The 11,757-nt window shown below is 37.8% G+C and overlaps 1 protein-coding gene across 1 annotated transcript in view; it reads left to right on the top strand.

Moving 5' to 3' along the window:
• The window catches only part of Abca12 (ATP binding cassette subfamily A member 12), a 161,675-nt gene extending 150,307 nt beyond the window's left edge, over positions 1 to 11,368 (top strand). The window contains exons 46-53 of the mRNA XM_028760684.1: positions 704 to 813; positions 1,086 to 1,227; positions 2,391 to 2,525; positions 4,450 to 4,553; positions 6,029 to 6,121; positions 7,233 to 7,338; positions 9,564 to 9,701; positions 11,054 to 11,368. Coding sequence (XP_028616517.1) covers positions 704 to 813; positions 1,086 to 1,227; positions 2,391 to 2,525; positions 4,450 to 4,553; positions 6,029 to 6,121; positions 7,233 to 7,338; positions 9,564 to 9,701; positions 11,054 to 11,161 — 936 coding nt within the window. The 3' untranslated portion in view covers positions 11,162 to 11,368. The remainder of the gene's footprint in view (positions 1 to 703; positions 814 to 1,085; positions 1,228 to 2,390; positions 2,526 to 4,449; positions 4,554 to 6,028; positions 6,122 to 7,232; positions 7,339 to 9,563; positions 9,702 to 11,053) is intronic.
• Positions 11,369 to 11,757: the final 389 nt, after the last annotated feature.

Here is an 11,757-nt window from a genome sequence, read left to right as displayed (position 1 = left end):
GGGAGGGCTCATCTTCAGCACACAGCAGGTTCTGAACCCATTCCCACTGTCACTGTCTCTGGAGTGTACTATCATCAGGAAGCTTGTTCAGGATGCTTTTTGGCATCTCTCATTCCTAGACCATTCAAAGTCTGCCAGAAAGACAGCCATTTTCAGAGGGAGGGTCTTAGCATGCATTGACTTCTATTCTTATGGTTTTCACAGATAAAAGGTTCAGGTAGCATTGAAAGAAGAAAAGGAATTTGGCTATTACTGTATCCCTTTAGTTTTCTGTACAGAGCTAGACTTTGTGCATCAAATTCACTCAGTGACATAAATTATTGCATCAGTGGCTTTTTCAGTAAAGTTTAGATTTTGTGTAAATTATGTGTAATCTATAACTGTAATTACTTCTTTGAGTTAGCACATCTTACCTGAGGGGTGCTTTATCATGTCACATAAAGGGGCACTATAGCATATGTAAAGCAGACCCTCACTACATACAGATGTTCAGATACTTAGAGGAAAAAAAAGCCCATAATACCCATTTGTTTTAGAGAGAAAGTCTTACCAAATGCCAGCAGAGCAGTACACAATCCAGAAGTAATTACAGTGATTCATTCTTCCAGGGAGGGTGTCTCACCCAGGGAGGAGGAAGGGACAGTAGCAACATGTTTCTGTAGCTTACATGTGTGTTTTTTTTTTCTCTCTCTCTCCATCCCAGTGTTTTGGCCTCCTTGGTGTGAACGGAGCAGGGAAAACCACTATATTTAAGATGCTGACTGGAGACATAATTCCTTCCAGTGGAAACATTCTGATCAGAAACAAGAGCGGGTACAAACCACTACTTCTACTTACTGAGCATAACATAATTTAAATGGACTTTTACCTAATTTCATGATTGTGTTATCAATCTTCCTGGCCTAAGAAGGGGATCATTGAAGTGACTGGAGGTTTTTGTTTTTTTAAACCTCAACTATGTCTTTGATAGATTATTTTTCTCCTTTTATCAAAATTTCTGTCTATTTTAACCAAAACAAAGCCACTAACCCAATACTTAGAGACCTGTTTTTAGAAACCCATGTGTTCTGATTTTCTCCATTTAGATCCCTGGGACACGTGGATTCTCACAGCTCTTTGGTTGGCTACTGCCCTCAGGAAGATGCCTTAGATGACCTGGTAACTGTGGAAGAACACTTGTATTTCTATGCCAGAGTGCATGGGATTCCAGAGAAGGACATCAAAGAAGTAAGTACACATGTAGAGGACTGCTTAATTTAAAGGCCACTGCTGTCTCCATTCCTCCTCTCATGAGAGCCCTGGCAAAGCCTTCATGCCACATGGAAAATCATAAAATGCCCCTCTACCCAGTGAGCCAACTTGGCTTGAATTGTATAGTCTGTATCTGCATCTATCTGCAACCTCAGCTTTAGAAGCTTCTTGGCCTGAGTTTGTGCAGTTTCCTTAATAAACAGATATTTACACTGTGTTTCGCTCCAAGTTGAACCTTGATTGATGATCTGTAGTTTTTTTGTTTATTAGTTTGTTTGTTTTTCACTATTCAGACATCGGTCCACATGATTCTCTGCAAAATGCCCAAGTGAAATAGAAGGGCTTCCATTTCTACTTTTTTATTTTCTTTACATTATTATCATTATCATTATTATTATTGTTGTTGTTGTTGCAAGGGATTGAACCCAGGGCTCCACACATGCTAAGTGTATATCCTACCACTAAGTTGCAATACTAACCTTAATTTTGACTTTTATTCTGTAACTCTCTATACCACTGCAACAATTTATTTTTGTAATGGTGTGACTAACCTCTTGGGGCACATTTCTTTTTTCTTCAAACCTTGGAGACCTGATGGGAACATCCAACCAGGATTTCATTATTTGCAAGGGTTATTTAACTACAGAAATAACTGCAAGAACTTGTGGTTCCTACTGCATGACAGTTCTGATAGCAGGTCAGTTTTAAATAGTCTGAAAGTCTTTCCGACAACTCACGGCTCAGTAAGATGGAAAAGACAAACTGGGATGGCAATCAATGGGAAACCTGCCTTTAAATTCTATTTCTCTTCAGCTTTTAACCTTTGTAGGAGAATCCTGTGGTAACAGCATAAAGTACAGTCTGTAATCATAAACACATACAAACATTTTTGGGGGGAGTCCCATTTTAAAACATACCCACAGATAATTGCTTTCCTCTGCTTAATTGAAGTGTTAGTTTTATAAGTGGTCTTTTAAAGATGAAAATAAAATCTATGTGGAATTTAAATATTTTCATCTCTTCTAGGTCCATGCTCTCCATGAGAAACATTTCCATTCACCGGCATGTTTGGTTCCATTTGGTGCTTTAAGGGTTTGAACGAGGGTTGGTTACCTATTTCCTCTTCTTCTTATCCACAGACTGTTCATAAACTCCTTAGGAGACTTCACTTGATGGCCTACAAGGACAGATCTACCTCCATGTGCAGTTACGGTACAAAAAGGAAGCTGTCCACTGCCCTGGCCTTGATAGGGAAACCGTCCATCCTCCTTCTGGTAAGAGAGGCATTGTGAGCAAACCTGCTACTACATAATTAGAACAGCACATCAGGCGTGGGGATCGGTCTCATCAGCAGCACTGTCAACATCTAGTGAGGTCCCACTGTGTGCCTGTTACTGTCAAAGCATGTATACTGCCACCACATTAGGAGAATTTGTATTAGCAAATAATTTATTATCATGACAATGTCCTCGGGAAGCATTTTGTGTCTGAAGCAATGGCCCAGGAGGCTTCAGAGAAAACACTCAGCATGTGAATTCAAAATAGCTGCAACCAGCTCAGGGATTTCAAATAAGTCATAGAGCAGGCTCAAATTTAATTCCCACTTATTGATGAAATCATATTTCTGTTAGGTACTGATCAAGTGAACTAGCACTTTCCAATTTTTGCTGAGGAAGAAAGGCACATTTTAAAACAAAGTGTTGTACGAAAATTATATTTCTTTGTAGCTTAAAAAATATGAGTCATTTAGCTTGTGGAGTGATAGAAAATACACCACATTATTTTATATAGACTTGGGAGAGGACCAAGACGTGCATTCCTCGTTTATATTTTGTTAAGAGCTGCAAATTTTAATTGATCACCTGCAAATATAAATTGCACATACTAGTGATATAGTGTTCTATTCCCCAGGCCCAACAAAGCACAAGGGCCTTTATTTCAGAGAAATAAACATGTCCTTATTTTGGAAGATTGCCTTCATTCAAAGATCTCCAAATTTTAGAAGAACCTTAACGGCGTGCAGTAACATCCAGTTATAAATCACTACCTTATTCCAGGGATTGAGTCACGTGGTGGATCCAGTCATTTAAGCCACCTAGAATGACCATCCTCCTAGAAAACCAGAAGCTTATAATGCATTACATGGCTGCTTGTCAATGTTTATAATGGAACCCTATTGTGTAAGCATCCTTTAAATGGAACAAAACAATCCTGGGGCACCCTTCTGAGATAAAAGTTGTAAAGCCGTTTGCATGTAAAAGCACCATGTAAATGTTGTGTAGTAATGAGCTGAGGAAATACAGGCTCCAGGAGGAAGACACTGCCCTCCTCCTGTATGTATTTACTGCATATTCCATTCTCTTCAAAAATAGAAGCGATGACAATACCTCCTTTATTTTTTCCCTCAAAGGAATGCTCAACGCTCTATTTAAATTAGCATACTGCTAGGCAAAGTGAGCGTCAGATGGCCAGACTCTTTCCATCATACATACATTTTAATTTTCCTCTAATCTTAACCTATAATTTGTTTTTATTTAACACCTGTTGGGATCCACTATCACTTCGTTACATGATCTATTGTTGGATTTTTAAAAACTACCTCTGTCCAAATCTTTCAAAGCCTCATTCACTTTGAAGAGTATTGCAGTTTTTTTTTTTCTATTTGACGCCTTTTACAAATCTTATTTTTATTTTCCCAGAGAGTCTCAAATTTCAATTAGTAACAAAACATTAAAAATACATGTGGAGCATATTCACTGAGATGTCAGGTTGTGTTTTCTTCTGCTTCTCATGGCACATTATCGCTCACAGCCACAGTCCTGCTTTCATGGGGAAGATGGCAATCTTGTTGACAGAGCTTCAACTCTGTATGTGGGAATGTAGAATTAAATGTAAAGACTCTACTCTCTCGGTAATTGAAGTAGATTTTTTTTTTCCCAAGGAAACATAAGAGACGGGTGTAAAGTAACATGGTGTCAGCTTCTCTGAAACACTTCTTTTAACAGACTGACAATTTAAAATACTTAGTTTTGAGTCTTTGACAGAAGCAGAAAAAGCCTATTATATATAAAACATGTTACTCATGGGACTTCAAAAAGTGATTTCTGTTCCCAGAGAGTTGAAATGCAGTGATTCTTATAAAGACCTTCATCAAAACTTAATTAATTTGATAATTTTTTTTGGTAATTCTTTATTAAGGATGAGCCAAGCTCTGGGATGGACCCCAAGTCAAAACGACACCTCTGGAGGATCATTTCTGAAGAGGTGCAGAACAAATGCTCTGTCATCCTCACATCTCACAGGTAAACTGAGTCAGGTCCCAAAGAATCCTGGGTATCACATGAGTATTCATCATTGTCTGGAGTATTTTGTTTTTAATTTTTATTAACAGTGTATGTGTGTGTGTGTGTCTGTGTCTATGTGTGTCGATGTGAGTGTGTATGTGTATTTGTATGTATGTGTCTACGTCTGTGTGTGTATATGTGTGTGTCTGTGTGAGTGTGTATATCTGTATATGTATATGTGTGTCTCTCTCTGTGAGTGTTTATGTATGTGTGTCTCTCTGTAAGTATGTGTGTGTATGAGTGTGTCTCTCTGAATGCGTGTGTGTGTGTGTGTGTGTGTGTGTGTGTGTGTGTGTGAGTGTTTGCATGTAGAGATCAGAGGTCAATTTGAGGAAGTCAGTTTTCTCCTTCTACCATGTGGGTCCCAAGAGATCAGACAGCAGACTCAGGTTTCAGAGAGAGGATACTGGGGACAACAGGGAACAGGGTCTCAGCAGACATTTTTACCATAAAGTTTTCAAGATCTGCTTATTCTTAGCTACTGTTCACTGTCACCTTTCAAAAAGGTTCACAATCCTTAGTCTTTCCCCCACTTAATGCTCTGCCCTGTTAGTGAGGCTAGCCGGTTCTTGTTCACACACTGTGCTTTCTGTCTCCATGTACTTCTTCATGTGTGCTTTCTTCTTGAAGTAGTCTCTACAAACAGTTGGCAAGTTCTCATTTCACGTGTCCCCCTAGAACTCACTCACATGGCTCTCTTCCACAAAATACCCCCACTAGTCTCCTAAGTGTGAGAGACACTGAAGCACTCTCTCTATTCCTCTCTTAGGACATTGGCCTTTCTTTATGATTTGGATTGAGCTTACATTTCATTACAATGATCCCATAGCAGAAACCAATTATATCTCCTTATTATCAGGAGACTTGTTTGTATCCAGCTTTGTGTCCATCACCCTGTAGCTCATCTTTTTATTCTCACAAACTTCTGCATGGAGTGAACAGGGCGAGAACTGGGATTCTCTCTAGGTACCATTGTCCACGAATACGAGAGCTTATACAAGTTATAACTGATTATAAACTCCAAAACAAAATCTAACAGGATATGAGATAGAATAAAAGGTGTTCTGGATCATCTTCAAAACACTTCATGGGAAACGTAGGTCTTGAGTCAAAGCTTGACTGAGCTTGAAAAGACTATTGGGTTCAACAATTGAGGTGTTCCAGACAGGAAAGGTGACTTCGAGTATGGGAGGACAGTCATATACACCCATCTGCATATGTTTCATTAGTATTTTAATATTATTTTTTGTTCTTTCTCTAGAGAGATTTTTTGTTTAGGTTATGAGCCTAGCCTTTAACAGCTAAACCATCTCAAGAGAGCCCACAAGGGAGATTGCTATGGTGCTATAATGAACTAATTAAACATATGCTTATGAACTGCAACCCAATTTTATGTGCACTGGATATTGATAGGAATGTGTCTCCTCTTTCAGCATGGAAGAATGTGAAGCCCTTTGTACCCGGCTGGCCATTATGGTGAATGGAAGGTTCCAGTGCATTGGGTCTCTGCAACACATAAAAAGCAGGTAACTAACAAATATGCTATTCACACACTGTGTAGGAGAATTGCTCCAACCATTCCTGAACCCCAGCAGCCATTGTGCAATGGATAGAAAAACTGAGATGACGAGAGATACTCCTCATTGAAAATAATCATGGGCACACCTTAAATTTAAATTATTTTATTAAGGGCTTATTGTGTGTGTGTGTGTGTGTGTATGTTTTTAGTCAAAATGTGCAAGTCTTAGAAGGTTTGAAGTTCCTAATAGTCATAATAATAAGTAATTTGCAAACAAAATACTCCCAGGAAGTAGCCTCAAGAATGTACCCAATAACAAATTAGACTTGACAAGTGCATGAAGGCATAGATTTTTTAATCTACCACGTTTGTTTGCCATTTGCACAAGCTTTCTGTAAGCTATTTAACATTTTCACCACATTGAAAACCTTTTAATCAAGAATGCATCAGGGAAAGATGCATAAATATCATATTAGCATCACATTAGAATTAAATTATTAGTTTATATTCCCAAGTGTATGTGCATTTATACATATCTATGTGAATTTCTGAACTACGGGATGATACTTTATACCATCCCATACAATAACTTAATTGTCTTATCAGAATTGTTTTCTGAGATAAAGACAAAATTATGACAGAGACCTTGAGTTGCTTGTAGGGTGTCATAACCTGTTTATAGGGAGGCTAACACCAGGATATTAATGCCATACTTAGTGTTGGAATCCCAGTGTCTCTAATCTTCATGGTTGACATCAAATCTCCAATGGCCTGCCTCTCAAGACTTTGCTCTAATTTAATAAGAACTTACCTCCAGAAATTGACAACTATTATTGCCAATTGGTGATTGTCAAAGAAAGACACAATTGTATGTTTTCAAGCATCCTGACACAATATAGGAGTAGAAATGAAGAACAAATCAACAACAACAACAAAAAACAAAGCATGGCATTAAACTATTTCCAGTTTGCAGCACGTCCTGAACTTTTATGGCCAAATGACAGTCTTTATATAAGAAAAGGGGCCATGATGGTTGGCTTGGGACCTATTTCATTATCTAGAATTCCAGGGGAGCTATTTTGGAAAAATGTAACTCATACTGTATTTTGTACTTTAAGGTTTGGACGTGGATTTACTGTCAAGGTTCACTTGAAAAATAATAAAGTGAGCATGGAAACCCTCACGAAGTTTATGCAGCTGCACTTTCCAAAAACATACTTAAAAGTAAGTGGTGGCTCCGCCTTTGACCTTGACTGCCTTTTCCAGTGATAAGAAAGTGGGAGTTCACTGTTTCCTAGTGGGTCACAGCTTTGTGATTCATCCTCATCCAGTAGTTCAGGATTTGAACTTTATACAAAGAGATGATCTCCCCAGATTATTTTATATATCTTTGTAGGTATTTTCGATTGGTTATTTCACATTTGCTATATTAGTTTCTTTCCTGCAAAGTCTTCCTGATCATACTGGATTTGTTTTCAAGTTGTATAGACTTCCAGTCTAATAATAGCAGCATGCATACATAAGGGAAACTAGAAATGACAGGCCTTATGTGACCAACAGCATTTCTTAGAAAAGAAAAATTAGTGAGCTCAGAATGCCACAACTGAGAGACTTTTTTTTTTAATCTGCTTTGTTCCTTTCCTTTGAAAAAATAAACTCACAAAAGTCTGAGCAATACTCAGCTCCCAGAGTGATTCAGATATGATAGAGCTTGCTCCCACCTGCTTATCCAGTAAAATCAACTAGATGGACACACATGGATACACATATTTAAATTTCATATAGCCCCTACTTAATGGACTTGACAGGAAAAAAAATCAGTCTAACATCATTGATAGACAGGTAATTTACACAAATTGAGGATGACAAATAACTGTGAGGAACAAATCAAAGTAAAATAATAAAAAGAAGTTTGAAAGCTGTTGGTTGAGTCTGGCTGTTCAGAGGAGTTATCTAAGGAGACATTCAAAACCTCTGAACTATGTTTCTCTTATTTGTAAGCAGGAATGAATAGCACCTTTTACAAAACTGATGTGAAAATGTCTGATATCTTCACAAACTATAGGGAAATTAACATGAAGTGGCATTAGATAGAAAAAGAATACATTTTTAAAACAATTGTTTTATCTTCATAAAGTATTTTTGGCCTCAGTCTCCCCAAGCCTTGGATGATTTCTCTAGAAATATTAGTTTTCAAGATTTTTATCATCAGAATTGAAAATTTAAGTACACCTTTTCTCTACAAACCATGTTGGTTTCACTCATTCAGTCAGCTGCAGGGTTAAAATATTTATTTACTGAGTGGAGCTTATGGTTTTTTGTAGCCCCCCCCCCACACCCGTATGTGTCTCCTGAGCACATACCCAAAGCTATTCAAAGCACATGAGCTGATGATAAAGGCAATTTCCCCCAAAGAGAGAATTCCTTACACTTCTGCAGTAGTGTTTAGATCTATACGTGGAAATATGTGAAATGATCACTCAAGAATTAAATATGCAAGAAGGCCAGATTACAGAGACAGGCACAAGGAGAGTACAAGTTTGTGGGAGAGGCCAGGCTCCAGACGAGAAGAGGAGAAAGAAGAAGGCTTGAATTAAAGGCTCAAAGGGATCTACAGACACCACAGGAGTAGATTCTGAAGAAGACATGTGATCTAACTAGTACTCAGAACAGATTCCTTAGCTGGTTTTGCCAGACTAAATCAGCATATGTAGTTTCTAGGCCTCTAAGGAGGCTGTTGCAGTCAAATGTCAAGCTGGAGAGATGCCTTATAGAAAAGCAAACAAAGCAACCCTAAAAACCAGATGGGAAATGACAACCATTGATAACAGCAGGAGTTAGCATACGCCAAGGCAGTAGCAATAGATTACGGAGTAGATGATCCTAGTGCTAAAAGTTTGAAAATGGAAAAGCCTTTTAAGGTGAATCAAGAAAAGTAGGCAACATCAATTTAAAAAAAAAAAAAAGGCTTCTTCTCGACAAGACTGAAATCTAGCATGTTTAGCTCATATCAATTGAACAGCCAAGTCCTGGGATTTTAGACCTATTTAACATAACAGCAAATCTATTAAAACTCTTCAACAAGCTGAGTAGGAACTTGTGTATGGGATGCATCCCACAGGGTGATTTTTCCCTTTCTAGATGAGAATGTAACTTTCAAAATCCTCATGAGCCCAGGATGCTTTCAAAATTTTCATTAACTTTTTAATTTGTTTTCTCTCTGATGTTCATAAAAATTTTCATCTCATCTCTACAAGCTGCTAGTTTTACAAATATGCCCACTATTTACACCATGGCTTCATCCTCACCCGCATCCCCACCCCCACCCCCACCCCCACCCCAGTGGAACAACTTTCAGCATTTTCCCCAGCTCTCCATAATAGTGAAATCTGATCAAGTGGATGTTACTTTGCCATTGTAAAGCAAGTCCTCTCCTTTGGTTCCCGCAGGATCAGCACCTGAGCATGCTAGAGTACCATGTGCCAGTCACAGCAGGAGGAGTAGCAAACATCTTTGACCTTCTGGAAACCAACAAGACTGCTTTAAATATCACAAATTTCCTCGTGAGCCAGACCACTTTGGAGGAGGTAAGATGTGTGCCATCATCCACGGCAGGGTACCACACATTAGTTATTATGAATTCTGCTTATTTCTTTTTAATGGTATTTAATTTACTTTTAATTAAATCAGTACCTAATCTTGCACCTGAAAACTTTAGCAAAGAGCCTAATTTATTTCTAACTGCATTTGAGACATTTAAAAAAGATATTAAAGACATTAACTGTTTTTAGTGGAGAAATGAAGAGATTTCTTTCCATTGTATATGACATCTACTTCCATAAATATTTACATGTACATGGGAAGCAGGAAATCACTCTTGTCACCTACAAAATAATTAGCTATTAATATTTCCTCTAATTTCTTCTTGGTAGGTTCCGTAACCAAGGTTTCCATTGATCAGTTTTGAACTAGGATGTATGGGTGAGCGACAGAAAATGAACAGACCTTAGGTTTATTAAATTCACACACTTAACACAGCAATTGAAGAATTCCTTTCTCTTAATTACTTTTCCACTCAATGCTAGCATGTTTCTAGGTCATCCATCAGCTTTGTATTAAGTTTTGTGTAGCTCAACCAACAAGACTTACAAAAGTAAGTGCTGTGCTTGACTTTGAAGTGACTCTGAAAGTAAGTCAATGGATTGTACTGTACTTTATGGATTAATATTTTATAGGGAATCAAGACAAGTATGGCATTGCCAATACTGAAGGGTTAGTCTTAGACTTTTATGACCAACATTGAGCACCATGAATTGGAAAATTTGACTCTCAGTGATATTGGGATAAATCTACAACTAATAGATTTAATGATTTTAATCATGTAAATAGAGCTGCATTGACTAATTTATTGGCAAATTTATATGTAAAATTGGCAAATTTAATATGATGGAAGTTTTCCACACAAATTTGATCTTAGTGTATAACTTCCTGAAACTAGTGAATTCTCTCCTGACATCTCTATTTAAACATTTGATAGAGCATCAGATGAATACATACATGATAAAGATACTAATTTGAATCATATGGATTACAGATATATGGCTATAGATCTTTAACTATAGCTTTAAATGTAGACAATGACAAAAATATAGTCATATTCACAGAAATGGGTGTTATTTTAAAAATCCAGTTGAGGGTGGCTGTATAGAGAACTTCTAGAGGAGATGTGCCTAAGTATGTGAGCATGTCCTGATGAAATCTTGCTTTTGTAACTTGTTAGAGTGTCAATGTGTAAAGGAAGAAAAGGAGAAAGAGAAAGAGGAAGAGGGGAGAGAGGGAGAAGGAGGGAGGGACATGGATAACTGAAGAGAATTACACTTTATTTCTTTTTTTTTGTAAACCTGGCACTAATGTATTTCATTTCCTTGAAAAAACACAGGTTTTCATCAACTTTGCCAAAGACCAAAAATCCTATGAAAATGTTGATACCAGTAGCCAAGGTTCCACCATAAGTGTAGACTCACAGGAAGACCAGCTAGATTCTTAGCACCCGCAGCAGATTCAATTTCAGCAACAACTGATGGATGCTTTCCGAAGAAGATCCCACTTTTAAACAGCTCTTCCTTATACAGTGTTACACTGCACGGCAAGTGTACATCATAAGACTGACAAATGATAATGGACATCAGTGAATGTTACTGCTCCCAAAATGATTCCCTGTATTCAACACAGTGAGCATGCCATGTATATGCTGATGATCCTTAGGGAAAAGGTGAACCACCCACCTCACAATGAATGTCTTAACTTATTACTTTCAATAAAAGGACACCTTAAAAGGCATGGGTGCAGTAGTTGAAAAGTAGAGACACAGAAGAAAAGTAAGGTAAACTTGGGAAGATAGAGTTAGGTGATCAAACACTGTAACTTATTTCTAGAAAATAATATGAATCTAGTGTGTTGCATGAAGTGCTAAGGCCCAGCTAACAGAAAGCTTGGAGCACACTGTACACTGTCTACAAAAGATGTGCATGTTGGTTTCAGGGCCTGTGAATACATGGAGATACAGTGGGCCACCCAAAATGCCTTATGATAACAATATAGTAAGACAACAGTTTACCCTGGTGGTAAACAAACTTGGACCAG

This window comes from Grammomys surdaster, unplaced genomic scaffold, assembly GCF_004785775.1.
Source record: "Grammomys surdaster isolate TR1022 unplaced genomic scaffold, NIH_TR_1.0 126546, whole genome shotgun sequence".
In the NCBI taxonomy this organism is placed as follows: domain Eukaryota; kingdom Metazoa; phylum Chordata; class Mammalia; order Rodentia; family Muridae; genus Grammomys; species Grammomys surdaster.
This window is presented reverse-complemented; position numbering and strand designations above follow the sequence as displayed.